This window comes from Ostrea edulis, chromosome 4 (genome assembly GCF_947568905.1).
Source record: "Ostrea edulis chromosome 4, xbOstEdul1.1, whole genome shotgun sequence".
Classification (NCBI taxonomy): Eukaryota; Metazoa; Mollusca; class Bivalvia; order Ostreida; family Ostreidae; genus Ostrea; species Ostrea edulis.
In genome coordinates, this window is record NC_079167.1 from 53,755,447 (window position 1) to 53,771,694 (window position 16,248).

The 16,248-nt window shown below is 33.7% G+C and overlaps 1 protein-coding gene across 1 annotated transcript in view; it reads right to left on the bottom strand.

Moving 5' to 3' along the window:
• LOC125670746 (phosphatidate cytidylyltransferase, photoreceptor-specific-like) overlaps positions 1-9,950 on the bottom strand; it is a 23,641-nt gene extending 13,691 nt beyond the window's left edge. Inside the window, exons 1-3 of the mRNA XM_048906097.2 lie at positions 9,813-9,950; positions 3,044-3,180; positions 121-217 (exon numbers count right to left, since the gene is read on the bottom strand). Coding sequence (XP_048762054.1) covers positions 121-217; positions 3,044-3,180; positions 9,813-9,854 — 276 coding nt within the window. The 5' untranslated portion in view covers positions 9,855-9,950. The remainder of the gene's footprint in view (positions 1-120; positions 218-3,043; positions 3,181-9,812) is intronic.
• Between the last annotated feature and the right edge of the window lie 6,298 nt (positions 9,951-16,248).

The following is a 16,248-nucleotide window of genomic DNA, read 5'->3' on the forward strand; positions in this document are numbered from 1 at the left end:
GCTAACTGACCAACAGGTGCAAACCAATATGCCCCCCTTTTCATTGGGTGGGGTAGAAATTTCTTCAGGTTATGTTACCAATACACAACACACAATAGCCAGGGTATCTTGTTTACTTACTGTTAATACTAGAGCCAGTGGTCCAAGATATACCAAAAAGAAGAAACCAAATATCATCAACCAGGTAAATATTCCACGAATAATCCAGTTTCTCCACCTAAAACAAGGACAGAATATGCAAATCAAACAACTAATTGATGATGCAACTTTTTTTCCTGCAGCATGATTAATCAAATGCATGGCTTGCATGCCACAGCTTCACCCTCTCTAAATCGCTTTAGTTCATTTCATAAGCAACCTTTGTGTTAAACTTTGCTTAAATATCAGATATGAATTCAGTTTGGTTGTTTGATGTCCAGCAGTCAAGAAGATTTTTAAAGTACTAACACATCTCACATTATATAAGACACGGAACCCTACACACCAGCCCCAGAACCCCAGACCAAGGGCCACAAATTTCATTAGAAGCTTCTATATTCATAACTAGTATTACTACAGACCCTGAAGCACACTCCTACACCAAATGAGTCGTTCCGTTTTCATTTAGAACTGTTCCATTTTTATATTGTTTCATTCAAATTATTCAGCATTTCATTCCTAAGCCGAATCATCCCGTTCTTATCTGAAACCATTTGTTCTCGATATACCTTAGTTAGTTCATGCAAAATTGTTCATTCCAATATGTTCACTTGAATCTATCTTGAATGTCTTTGTGTCATAAGCAATATGGTGTCACGTTGGAATGGAAGAACTTCAAGTAGAAAATTGCTTTTGATTCCAAATAATTTCATGAGATGACACAGCTGAACTGAACTGTCTATCATCAAAATGTGCAAAATAACTACTGTATATAGCAGAGGATTAGGATTATCGTATACAGCAGAGGATTAAGACTATTGCATACAGCAGAGGATTAGGACTATTGCATACAGCAGAGGATTAGGACTATTATATACAGCAGAGGATTAGAACTATCGTATACAGCAGAGGATTAGGACTATTGTATATAGCAGAGGATTAGGACTATTGTATATAGCAAAGGATTAGGACTATCGTATACAGCAGAGGATTAGGACTATCGTATACAGCAGAGGATTAGGACTATTGTATACAGCAGAGGATTAGGACTATTATATACAGCAGAGGATTAGAACTATCGTATACAGCAGAGGATTAGGACTATTGTATACAGCAGAGGATTAGGACTATTATATACAGCAGAGGATTAGAACTATCGTATACAGCAGAGGATTAGGACTATTGTATATAGCAAAGGATTAGGACTATCGTATACAGCAGAGGATTAGGACTATTGTATATAGCAGAGGATTAGGACTATCGTATACAGCAGAGGATTAGGACTATCACATACAGCAGAGGATTAGGACTATTGTATATAGCAGAGGATTAGGACTATCGTATACAGCAGAGGATTAGGACTATTGTATATAGCAGAGGATTAGGACTATCGTATACAGCAGAGGATTAGGACTATCGTATATAGCAGAGGATTAGGACTATCGTATACAGCAGAGGATTAGGCAACCAACATACAGAAAGTATACTAACTGGATCAGTTGTATTTATTGGGTAGAATACTTTTAATTATGAAAAAAGTACAGTTGCATAGACTAACCAGGTTGATTTGTGAGACATGCTTAAATATCGGTCTTTCACACCCTAGAAGGTACATGTTTATTCAAATTTTCAACTTGATCATCTCCAATTCCTTCCGTCTCCAAGCTGTTAACTAATTATCAAATGTAACCATATCTTGGAAACTAATATTTAAGTTAGAAAATTAAACTGCTTTCTCTTGCCCTCTTTCTCATTTTCATTTACCATTAATGGGGTGTTACCTGCCAAAGTTATATTTGCCGATTGTTATCAAAATGACTAAAACAACTTTATTGTACCAGTACTTAAAAATCACCACTGACATATTCAAAATCATATATCATGCAATCTTTTGTTGTAAATTTGACATTAGAATTTCTTTTGCTTATATAGAAACAATGACAGAAAATAATTCATTGCAGAGAAATTTTACATCAATTTCATAGAATTCAAATGAAGTTGTCCCCCCCCCCCCCCCCCCCCCCCCCCCACCTTCTCAGATTTATTTTCTTCATCTTAAAGCATACCAGCATTTTAATCACAGTTCAGAATTATAAAGTTTTTATGCCCTAGTTGACAGCCAATTCCCCTGTAAGAAAATAATAGCTGTGAAAAGAGTCTGAATAGCAGAAACTGAAACTGAGGATGAACTGTCTGCTCTCATCTTGAAACAGAAATTTGTTCCAGGCCCAAAGCATTTGTTCTTCATATACATTCCATAGCCAATATGAACTGTTCCATTTAAACTGTTCTGTACCAATCAAAATTATTTGTTCATGAACTGTCTAGCGTTTTACTAAAGCAGTATGCTTCAGGGCCTGTATATACTCTATTTGGCTGTTTGATGTCCAAGAGTTTTACATATATAATGCACTTTCACAATATCAACCATGTAGCCCTGCCATAGACCAGATCCCCAGATCCAGGGGGCATGAATCTTGGTAGAAACTTCCTAGCTCATCATGACTATGCATACAATTTGTGTGCTAGATGTCCCAGTATAAAGGAGATTTTTCAAGATTGCATCCTTTTTCAGGTTTTGATCCTGTCTCTCCACTTAAGAAGGGAGAGGACACAACATCCACAATATTTTGTTACTTTTGCCAGTTTCTTAGAAAAGTTATAAATGTACCTCTGAAAACACATCATGATGAGCAAAAACAGTTTACGATAGGTCACATGATTGACTCAGTCATGATCAAGGAATGCAACCCCACCCCCCATCCCCCAAAAAAACACATTTGGATTAACTTTATTTTTTACACAACACATTATATCTAGTCTAATAATTTGAGGAATTTCAGTGTAAAATTAAAATTTCACTAATTTTTTAAAAGTTTAGGAAAGTAGCAACAGTGCTTGTTACCGTGGCGTCAAATCTTTTAGTGCAGTGTCAAGTGCTTCTGTTGTTTTGTCTGAGCCCTGTGGAATAGATTGAGGGTCTTTCAGCTGAGGATTACCAGGAAGGTCTACAGCCTCGTCTTCATCTGAATGTGGAGATTCCTTCAACAACAACAAAAATTCTTTCAATTACAACACCAAATAAAAAGAAACAAGAGACCAATGGGCCACAATGGTCATTTAAGTCACAATGGTCCTGCTGTTTTTCATCAGAAAATTTTAAGAAGATTTTTTTAATCTTCTTTATTCCAATGAATTTTTTTTACTCCATATCATGAAACCACCCTAGCCCCACAGGGTCATGACTTAACCGAATTTGAATCAACACAACAAAAAGTATGCATCACTTATGTGGTCTTGCTGTTGTGTTCCGGAAAAGATTTTTTTGTATTTATTTATGCAATATGTATTTGATCCATGGTTTTAGTCTCACTTTTCAACTAAAACTTTAAATCCATATTTTAGCCCCATGGGCCATGATTCCATTAAATATATATCTACATTACATTAGAATGTTTGCATATCAATATGACTATTCAAATCATGGCTAGTAATTCCTAATTCCTACTGGGGCCCCCACCTACCTCCCGGGATATAGTTCATCGAAACTTGAATCTGCATTACCTCAGGTTGATCGATTGCTTACTTCTCACCACATTGTTGTTCTTGAGATTTTCAAACCTACATACCCCCGGGCATTGCTTTTATCAAACTTGAATCTATATTATCTGAATATGCTTGCAAATTAATTTAATTAATACTGGTCCCGCTGCTCTTAAGAATAAGATTTTCAAAAGATTCTTTCTTATATACTGGCCAGGGTATTTATTGTTAGGTAAACTTTAATCCTCTATTGGGGCACCATCTGATCCTAACCCCCACCAGGCCCCCTGAACTGAAAGGACTTGAATCTGCAGCACCTGAGGATGCTTGCACATTATAACTGCCATAAATGAATGTTGAAGAATCAATGATTGATAAACAAATGTGGAGTGTAAAATGAATGAATGCCTCGTGAATTTAACATAAAGCAAATGGTACACAAATGTTTGAATGGTAATGAGTGGATAATGCAAAGTGAATGCAGAGCAAACAACGAACAGTTGTTGACGATTTATAAACTCTACTAAAAATTTTCTTTAATCACTTTTAAAAGAAGTCGAAAATATTTAGGACCATGAACAAGAAAATTGTACTGATTTCCAGCTTTTTCTTCATATCACTAAGTTCATGGACTTGAACATTCCACCGAGTATCACATATCAAAAATCTAACATTGAAAGAGTTGCACGTTGTTGATGCAATAAACACAGCTCTTGTGACTAAAACCGATGTTCATCTCGAGATGTGTTTGTTAAACACAAATGCCCCTGGTAATGGCCAATTCTGAAGATGGCCAAGGTCACAAGGACAAATATCTTGGTACCAATAGAAAAATCTTGTCACAAGAAATGCTCATTTGCAATATGAAAGCTCTAATATTTACCATATAGAAGTTATGACCAATGTCAATTTTTTAAAAAGTGGGTCAAATGTCAAGGTCAAAAGGTTTAGTACCAACGGAAAGGTCTTGTCACAAGGAGTACTCATGTGAAATATCAAAGCTCTAGCACTTACTGTTCAAAAGTTATTAGCAAGGTTAAAGTTTCAGACAGAATGACAGACAGGACAAAAACAATATGCCCCTGATCTTCCATCTCGGGGGCATAAAAAAAGAAGTAGTTTTACGATTTAAATGTCAAAGTAAATTTAGCAAGAAATGTTTCCATTAACTAAGCATCACATGATATCTAAACATCAGCAACAAAGATGTTGAAAGTACAGCTCTAATTAAGATACATGGGAAATCTTATTAAGTAGTCCCCAGTGATCCTTTTGTCGATTACTATTAATCATACTAACCTTCATGTTGCTGCAAAAAATCTATACTCTTTGAGTTTAGATGCTTCCCAGTCTGCTAAATATGCACCTTATATGATTAGAAGTCTCTTCTGAGAATGTAGCTCTACTGGCCATACAACAATTGATACCTATACACAACATAGATTAAGATTTGGACAATGGGGATTTTATCTACATCAATATTTATCGCAATAGATTTTCTATATCATGAAATTCTGCTTCATTTCACCAGAATCATCCACCTTGCATTGAATACTACATGGTATTTTGTTTTTGATGTTGTGATGTCCAAATTTTTTTTACTAAAAGATATTTTCTGAGTGTAATATAGAAAATATTAAAACCAGTATCTTACTTTTACAGACTAAAGTTCAAATCATTAAAGGGACTGGTTCACGATTTTTGATAAAAATATTTTTCATTTTTGTTGTTAAACATTAAAAATATAACTCATTTAATGTTGACAGCCAAACTTTTTACCTTCTGAATACAAGAATAAAAGCAATATTTAGCCTTAAATCTGTGTTATGTAAACAAAGACTCGAGTCTTTTTATGTAAACAAACAAACAAGTGAAATGTTGATTTTATAATGTAAAGCATCTTAATTTTACATAGTCACAAATTTTAACTTTTAGATGACACATTTTACCCCCAAAATGCTTGAAATGTGAAAGATATAAAAAAAACTTGGATCGATATCCATTTCTTTTGAAAATGTAAACAATAACATACCCCAATCTTTGTTTACAAAATAAATACTTATAACTTTCTAAAATGAGCTTCTGTGATAATGTATAACCTTGATTTTTATGTGAAATCTTTAAAACACATTAGACAGTAGATTTTGATCATTAAAGGTGAAATAGAAAGTTATGGAGAAAATCGTGAATCAGTCCCTTTAAGAGTAAATACTTATATCTCTTTGGTGTTATTTTCAAAGGTCTGGTCAAAAGCAACTTTTTTGCCAGGTATAAGTTTCTAAGGAGGTACTAATGAAGATATAAGAAGAAGAATTGGCCATGCAAGAGTAGCATTCCATAAGCTACACAAGATCTGGAGCAATAACCAACTCAACAGAAAAACAAAAATGAAGCTCTTCAGCTCAAATGTAATAGCTGTGTTATTGTATGGCAGCGAGACCTGGAAAATGACAAAAGGGGATGAAAAACTTGTAGATACCTTCCAGCACAAATGTCTTAGGAAAATCTTAAAGATCTACTGGCCAATGAAAATACCAAATGTAGCAGTTAGAGAGATAGCAGGAGTAGCAAAGATCAGCACTATGATAAAAACACGCAGATGGCAGTGGATTGGACATGTGCTACGAATGGATAAAAGAACACACCCATATGTAGCCCTTAGTTGGACACCAGAAGGAAAAAGAAAGAGAGGAAGACTGAAGGAAACATGGAGAAGAACAATAGAAAGAGAGAGGAAAGAACTAGGTTTTGGGTCATGGACAGAGGCAGCAAGATCAGCCCAGGACAGAAGTAAATGGAGAGGACTTGTTCATAACCCTATTCTCCACGAGGAGAGAAGGAATTAAGTCATAAGTTTCAAATGTCTCTTTATTACAAAGATATGGCACAAATGCAAACTATGTTGGAAGGACAAAAGATGGACACACAGACATATATTATGTTGATTCCTATAAACACCTAAACCTTCTATGCCCAATTTTTTTTTACCCCAAAACTAAAATTTTACAGTTTTGGTTCAAGCATGGCTGCAAAATTTATGCATATACTTTGCACTTACAACCTTTGAGCGGGAAGGGATAATTATCACCTATTGTGACAAGGGGCCTCGGTTTTTGCAATTTCATCCAAAGTATTGCCCCACTTAGTCACCTCTTACGACAAGCAAGGGATACTGAGGAACTATATTCTAACCCTGATCCCCACAGGATGTTTGATTATTGATGTTTACGAGTCAAGACAAAGATTGTTAAAGAAGTAATGCATTTTCACTCTATTAGCCCTATCCTAGCATTAAAGTCAGTGCCCAGGAACCATCAATTTCACAATTTTGGAAAAGGTCCCCTTGCTCATAATGACTATGCATATAGTCAGTTTGTCTTTTATATGTCCCTAAGTAAAGAGAAATTTTAAATATTGCTGCCCTGGTTTTGGTCCTGCCCCTCAGCCCCCAGAGGGATATGAGTCAATCAATTCACAATTTTTGTTTCCCTTGCTCCAATTATGCTAAATAGCAATTTGAGTAAAAATTGGCCAATAAGAATTTGTCAAAGAGAAGTTGAAAGTGTTCAAATATTAACACACGACACATTGATGGACAATAACAGATTGTAACAGATCACCAGAAAGTATATTGTTGACCTGAATACAGTGTTAGATCTATATAATCTGGGGTGTTTGAATTTTTTTTTTGAAAGAGAGAGAGAGATCCAAAGTTTGAATTTTCTTAAAATTAAATATCCTAGTTCAAAATACTACATGTAGGTGAACTTTTTGGGGCTTTCTTTTTTTTTTCTTTTCTTTTGTATGTGACTTGATGGATGGTGTAGGCCATAGAGTGTATACCAGGGTAAACAACCACTATGTTTTAGAGCATACAGAAGCCATATGGTACATTTTAATAATTACAATTTCACCTGGGGCTAGAAATCATGTGGCAAAACAAATTAGTATTCAGCAAGTCATAATGAAGGTAACCTGCACAATGAAAAAAAACCCAATAATTTGATTGTTTTTAATGAAATTCATATTATTCTCCTTTAGATATGATAATTTACCAAGTACACAATGAACATCCTTTGAAGGATATCAGACAACCATGCAATCACTATACATGTATGAATTTAAGATGTTATGGTTCTAGATTTTACATGGAGGTAATAAAAAACCATGAATGACCCATGCCTGTGACCTGGTTCTTCCTAAATATATAAACTTTTGATATTTGTATTTACAGTTGAAATGTGGCGAAATCACACATAAATATCACATATAAAAATTTCTTTTTTGACAATACCGGGGTCAATAGTCAATAAATTACAATTTACTGGGATCCATAGTCAATATATTACAGTTTAGGCCAATTCAACTTATTTGATAGATTATCATCCCTGCCCGCCCCTCAAAAATCCACCCGCCCCGAATTTTTTTATTCTGCGAATTTTATTTACTTTATTTACACTTCTTGTTTACATTTCCGGTATAGCAACGTGGAAAGCCACGTGAAGAAAATAGATATGGTTTTCTTAATTTCTTCCGGGCGTAAATGAAAGGAAAGGATTAATGTTCTTCATATCTTGAAGAAGTTTGGTATCTTTCTGTGTTTGAAATTAAAGCTTAACCTGGAATTTGTCTGTGAAATAAGTATAGATTGATATCCATCTGGCATTGAATGATCAATGCACTCCTGTTCACAAAAACTTGTTTGTCATTAAATATTTTTCTCAGAAAATAAAAATTAAGAAATAAAATCCTCCCACTCGCCCCATACTTTTTGGTGACCCTGGATGATAATCTACGAATTAAGTTGAATTGGCCTTATCAGGGTCCACAGTCAATATATTACAGTTTATCAGGGTCTGCAATCAATTTATTAGTTTATCAGGATCCATAGTCAATATATTACAGTTTATCAGGGTTCACAGTCAATATATTACAATTTATCAGGATCCACAGTCAATATATTACAATTCATCAGGGTCCACAGTCAATATATTACAGTTTATCAGGGTCCACAGTCAATACAATATTACAGTTTATTAGGTTCCATAGTCAATATATTACAGTTTATCAGGGTCCACAGTCAATTTATTATTAGTTTATCAGGGTCAATGCAGTCAATATATTACAGTGTATCAGGGTCCACAATCAATTAATTACAATTTATCAGGATCCATAGTTAATATCTTAGAGTTTATCAGAATCCATAGTCAATATATTACAATTTACCAGGGTCCACAGTCAATATATTACAGTTTATCAGGGCCTTACATTCTAAAACTTCACTTTTGACAAAATAAATCACAAAATGGCATGATAAATAAAAAATAAATTTTCCTCAAAGGGTTAAATCACACCATCATATTAATGCTTTTATATATACACAGGGTAATCAAAACACATTGCACTTAATTGGCAATTAGAATCAGCTGACAGCTGTTTTTCCCCTTTTACCATAACTGCCTGATTGGGAAATATCAAAATATAGCTTTTTTAATTTGTTACTATTAAGTTTAATGTAAACTACCGAGTATTACATTCTGCTGTGCAAATAAATTTCACCATGCAAGTTAAGTTTCGAAGTATGTACCTGTACTAATATTTAAAACAAGACAAAATGAAAGTAAAAGTATTCATTTACTGAAACACTGCTCAGTGCTCTTTAATAAATTGAAGATACAAGGATATATATGTCATTATTCAATTTCAACTGCTTCTTTCTGTTGACAACTTTTTCTGGTTTTTTTTTTTTTTTATTGATTCCTCATTCCATTACGATTAATAGATATTCCCTATCAAAAGGCTATGGTATCATATCTATTGACATTATTTTATATTGACATATTTATGTATGTTCTTTTGATATTGCACAATTTTAATAGAAATATTGATTTTCTTTTTTATATATCCATTTAGTATTGACGTCTTAAATATGAAGCTTAGATGAACTAAATCCGTCTGTAGAAACTCAACGTACTGCATGATAAAGCGAAAAGACATGCCTCCGATTAGATACCCATGATACATATAATTAATAAATCGAAAAGCCATCACGATAGGTACGGTGCAAAAAATTGTGCAAACGTAAGACATCAGATCAGGCTATCTACAAAAATTTAATTGGAAAAACGTACCACAACATCTTCGTTCCGTTGTCTCTTCCTAAGATCAGACATGCCTATCTATGTCTATGATTTGAACAGGCAATCCTATCACCTATGTATTTTAGCATAAATAAACATTAAATTCGAATCCCGAACCCGATTTATAAACAATGGTTTGTTAGATCCAATATGGACCCAGATAATCAAGGTTCTATGTGACATTGAAACCGGGTCGTTTAAAATATTTAATTCATTCTTAACACCGTCATAGAAATAACTGGAAACCCCCCAAGTGAAATGGTGTAGAAATAGATCTCCAAATTTATAATTTATTAATAAAAGCCAAAAAATAAGTGCTAATTGCAATGATATACCAAACAAATGCATGCATTCAGAATGATGTTTATTAATTTTCAATTTCTTTTTTTAGATATGTAGGCCTAATAATAACCCTTTATCTTGTTTATACTGAATTCTCAATCTTGTGTCAATACAAAAGAAAGTTTAAAATTGTCTATAGATCTATGTTATAAACTCTTTATACCTTAATTAGAAACGAATGCATGTTACAGTTATAAAATCATGTAATATGTAACACAGCGTACATTATGGAGTGCCAAATTAACATAAACTTAAATAATTAAAGGAAAGATGAAGATAACGAACAGTGATCAATCTCATTAAATTCTCATACATAAGCAATACAAAACAGAGAGTTATGGAGCGCCAAATTAACATAAACTCAAATATCATCAATTCATTGCTCTCTTATTTGAATTAATGCGCGCGTTAAATCAATTATTGATCTCATCAAATGAATTAATGCGCACTTCAATTCAATTATTGCTCTCATTAATTGAATTAATGCGCGCATCAATTGAATTAATGAGAGCAATAATTGATCTAATGCGCGCATTAATTCGGTTATTGCTAGAGCATCAATTGAATTAATGAGAGCAATAATAGATTTGATGCGAGCATTAATTCAATTATTGCTCTCTTCAATTCAATTGATGAGAGTATCAATTTCGTAGAAATATTGCTCGCAATAATTAATTTAGAGCTCGGTATAAATAATTTGATGATCTCTTTAATTCAATTGAGGATATATTTAATTATTAAATTTTACAATGCTTTTGTATAAGGAATTAATGCGCGCATCAATTCTTTTAAAGAGACCAACAATTCAATTAAAGATGTTCGCACCTGATATTTGGAGTAATGTCAATTTTTTGGGAAGTGTATTTTTGATTTCTATATTGAAGGAGAATTAGGAAATTAAAAGGAAAAACTGGAGTAGCAACGCTTGTTATTGAGCTATAGCGTTCTAAACATGACCCTTTTGCACTTAAAGTTTATTCAATTAAACTTGATTTTTCTGTTAGTGTCAACACAACATAAGCAACACAAATCAATCATTACATAAAATAGATACATACTCATGTCCCCTAGCACTAAAGATGAAAAAAGAAATTAGAAATTAATACTAGTAAAAAAAAAAATAATAATGACCTTTTTGCACTTGATATACTAAAAACTTCATGATATCAAAATTGAGAGTTTAAAGGACATATTAGGAGTAATGTCAATTTCTAAAATTTTGCATAATTTTAAAGGTCTGGTCTTTATGGAGTGCCAAATTAACATAAACTCAAATAATTGAAGATATCTTCAATTATTTGAAGATATCATTAATTCATTTGATTATTGCAATTGAATTAAAGATATCTTCAAATAATTAATGATATCTTCAATTCTGAATTATTGCGCGCATTAATGGAATTGATGATAGCATTAATTCTTCAGCTGAATTGATGCTCGCTTTAATTGAATTAATGATCTCTTCAAATGAATTAATGATATCAACAATTGAATTGATGCGCACTACAATTCAATTGAAGAGAGCAATAATTGATATAATGCGCGCATTAAATCAATTGATGAGAGTAATAATTGAATTGATGCGCGCATTAGTTCATTTGATGAGAGCAATAATTGATTTAATGCGCGCATTAATTCAATTATTGCTCTCTTCAATTGAATTAATGATATCTTTAATTCATTTGAAGAGAGCAATAATTCTTTTAGAGAGAGTAACTATATAATTAAAGATATCTTCAATTCAATATATCCACAATTGAATTAATGATCTCTTTAATTGAATTGTTGCTCTCTTTAAAAGAATTGATGCGCGCATTAATTCCTTATACAAAAGCATTGTAAATGATTTAAAGATATCTTCAATTGAATTAAAGAGATCATCAAATTATTTATACCGAGCTCTAAATTAATTATTGCGAGCAATATTTCTACTAAATTGATGCTCTCATCAAATGAATTGAAGAGAGCAATAATTGAATTAATGCGTGCATCAAATCTATTATTGCTCTCATTAATTGAATTAATGCGCGCATCAATTGAATTGAAGAGAGCAATAATTGAATTAATGCGCGCATTAAATCAATTATTATATACTTTCAATTTTATCTCTTCTTTTTTCTTTAAAAGTTTGCGGGCATATATCACACGATATATGCCCGGAAACATTCCGGCCCGCAAACATTACGTCACAATCAAATTTCTACACCGTTAATTTTCAAATTTTTCGTGTTTTTCATCTTTTACTCAGTTAAACCGATAAAGTTATTGTTAAAAATAAAATTATTGTTAGTTTCTAAATGAAATTGAAAGTATATAATAAAAAGGTTATAAACTTTGTATAGGAAATATGACGACCTCGTTTTTTGTCGCGAACGGACCTCGCAAGCTCGGTCCGTGTACGCGCCAAAAAACTCGGTCGTCATATTTTCCCATACAAAGTCTATAACCTATAATTATTGCTCTCATTAATTCAATTGATGCGCGCATTAATTCAATTGATGAGAGCAGTAATTGAATTGAAGCGCGCATTAATTCATTTGATGAGAGCAATAATTGATTTAATGCGCGCATTAATTCAATTAAAGAGAGCAATAATTGAATTGATGATATCTTCAAATAATTGAAGATATCTTCAAATAATTGAAGATATCTTCAATTATTTGAGTTTATGTTAATTTGGCGCTCCATAGGTCTTCCAATTCAAAATGCAACTAAAAAAAAGTGGGGATTGGATATCAAATTTTTGAATTATTGGCGAAAATACTGAATTTTTATACAAAATTTCGAGTAAATTAATTAACACTTGAAAGAATCGGTGTACTGTTTGGAAAAATATATCAACCAAGTTGATAAATTACAACATTTGAACTAGTTCCAAGTCTCAACTACCTGTATCATAAATTTTTAAAACTGAAATACACATATAGGGGTATAAAAATAGACGATATATGGGGTGAAACAGAAACTGTAATATCTGCAGAATTAGAACTTTTTGATTAGTGAACCCCTCCGCCACAAAATATAGTCCCTGTCAAACCCTTTCAAAATTTGAATTGACACAAAAAATTTCAACTGAATAGGGTTCAGCAATAGATGTGTAATATATTTGCACCAATGGGATCAGTGTTGAACCAGTGAATACTTAGTTGTAGCATCCTGCGCAGTTGTACTCAAAAGCTCAGGAGCTAACTTCCTTAAAGAGATCATCCCTTGGGGATCCGAGTTAGAATATGTCCTCAGTACCCCCTTGCTTGTCGTAAGAAGCGGTTAAATGGGGCGGTCCTTCGGATGAGACCGTAAAAACGGAGGTCCCGTGTCACAGCAGGTGTGGCACGATAAAGATCCCTCCCTGCTCAAAGGCCGTAAGCGCCGAGCATAGGCCTAAATTTTGCAGCCCTTCACCGGCAGTGGTGACGTCTCCATATGAGTGAAAGATTCGGGACGTTAAACAATATTCAATCAATCAATCAATTAAAGAGATCATTAATTCAATTGTGGATATGTTGAATTGAAGATATCTTTAATTATATGGTTGCTCTCTCTAAAAGAATTATTGCTCTCTTCAAATGAATTAAATATATTAATTCAATTGAAGAGAGCAATAATTGCATTAATGCGCGCATTCAATAAATTATTTCTCTCATCAAATGAATTAATGCGCGCATCAATTCAATTATTGCTCTCATCAATTGATTTAATGCGCGCATTATATCAATTATTGCTCTCTTCAATTGAATTGTAGCGCGCATCAATTCAATTGTTGATATCATTAATTCATTTGAAGAGATCATTAATTCAATTAAAGCGTGCATCAAGTCAGCTGAAGAATTAATGCTATCATCAATTCAATTAATGCGCGCAATAATTCAGAATCGAAGATATCATTAATTATTTGAAGATATCTTTAATTAAATTGTTGCGAGCATCAAATGAATTGATGTTATCTTCAAATAATTGAATCAGAAGAGAGTTGGACAAATAACCCCATGACACACCAGAGGTGGGATCAGGTGCCTAGGAGGAGTAAGCATCCCCTGCCGACTGGTCATACCCGCTGTGAGTCCTATATTTTGATCAGGTAAACGGAGTTATACGTGGTCAAAATCAGCGTGCCAAGAATGGCCTAACCATCAGTATGAAACACGATGCGCGCTTTCGTTGAAGTAATGATCTCTTCAAATGAATTGATGATATCAACAATTGAATGAATGCGCGCTACAATTCAATTGAAGAGAGCAATAATTGAATTGATGATACCTTCAAATAATTGAAGATATCTTCAATTATTTGAGTTTATGTTAATTTGGCGCTCCATAAACGTCAGACAGCATTTGACACAATGATGGGTTGTATTGACGAACTAGATCGTTATAACGACCATAGAATTCACGAAATGCTGACTTTAAACGAGACTGTTGAAACCCCTGCACCATCAACTTGTTTGTCAGTAGCCTGCCTCGATTTAAAAACTGCATGGCCATTGTAACGCAGAGCAAGCTCTTGTGTATTGAATCAGTTGAGAGATATAAACACCATATGCAGGTGATAACGGAATATTGCTACATAAATATGGGAAGCTGAAATCATCCCATTTATCATAAAGTTAAGTTGTTTGTTTGCCGTTAATATCTACTTTCAATAAAATATCTAAGTATGAAGCAGAAGTGGACGACTCTGTGGTGTCTTTTATTTCGAGTTAATTAACATGGATATATCGAGTCGACATATGACTGAAAATTATTATTGTTAATAGATAACGTTGTCGATATTATCAATGTCGAATTGAAGGCCACAGCAAGAGATTTTTAGGTTACCTGAGTAAACTCAGATGACCTATTGCAATTGGTTGCCGTCCGTCGTTGTCCGTCGTGCGTTAACAATTGAACATTTTTAACTTCTTCTTTATAACTACCAGTCCAATTCTTTTCAAATTTGGTATGAAGCATCATTGGGACAAGGGAGACGTAAATTGTAAATTTTCAGGACTCCAGCATCCCTGGGGCCCTAGGGGAGGGGCAAAAACTGCCCAAAAATGACAAATTTTCAAAAATCTTCTTCTCAAGAACCACAAACGTGAAAGGAAAACTAAATGCATAGTGATGTAGAGCAGGAAAGCCTCTACCAAAATTGTAAATTTCATGATCTCCGGTGTAGGGGTTCTGACCCCAGGGAGGAGCCAAACTTGGTAGATAGTGTTTATGTGTAAAACACTTAAATAACATCTTCTTTATACAGTGCTATTGATACTAAATTGAAAGTAAATAGATATTTAGAAAGAACAGGTAGTCCTTTACCAAAATTGTAAATTTGATGATCCCAGGGGTACGGGTTTTGGTATAAGGGTGGGGCCAAAATGGTCAGTTATTAAATGTGTGAACAATAGACATTTTTATCTTCTTCATAACTATTACTCCAATTCTTTTTAAATTTGGTATGAAACATATTTGGAACAAGGGGAACATAAATTGTAAATTTCAGGATTCCTGTACCCCTGGGGCCTTACGGGGGTGGGGGGGGGGGGGGTGGGGCAGAATCTGCACAAAATAGACCAATTTTCAAAAATCTTCTTCTCTAGAACTGCACATGTGTAAAAAAACAAAAAAAACCCAACCAAATAAACTAAATGCATAGTGATGTAGAGCAGGTAAGCCTCTACCAAAATTGTAAATTTCATGATCCCCGGGGTAGGGGTTCTGACCCTAGGGTAGGGCCAAATTTGTTATATAGTGTTAATGTGTAAAATACTTGAATAACATCTTCTTTAGTACTATTATTGAAACTAAATGGATGGGGCAGGTAGTCTTTTACCAAAAATTGTAAATTTGATGATCCCCAGAGTAAGGGTTCTGACCCCAGAGTAGGGACAAATTTAGTATATAGTATTTATGTGTAAGTTTGCTGATACTGTATAAAATCTAAACGCATACTTAGGAATAGCAGAAAAGGATGTACATAAAATGGTGAATTTCATAACCCAGGGTTATGACTTTAGGATGAGTCCAAATTAGTCATATCTTTCGATGTTTTAATGTTAATACACCTTTTATTTAAAGCCTTTCATCAATGTATGCACTTGTGAGTGCAG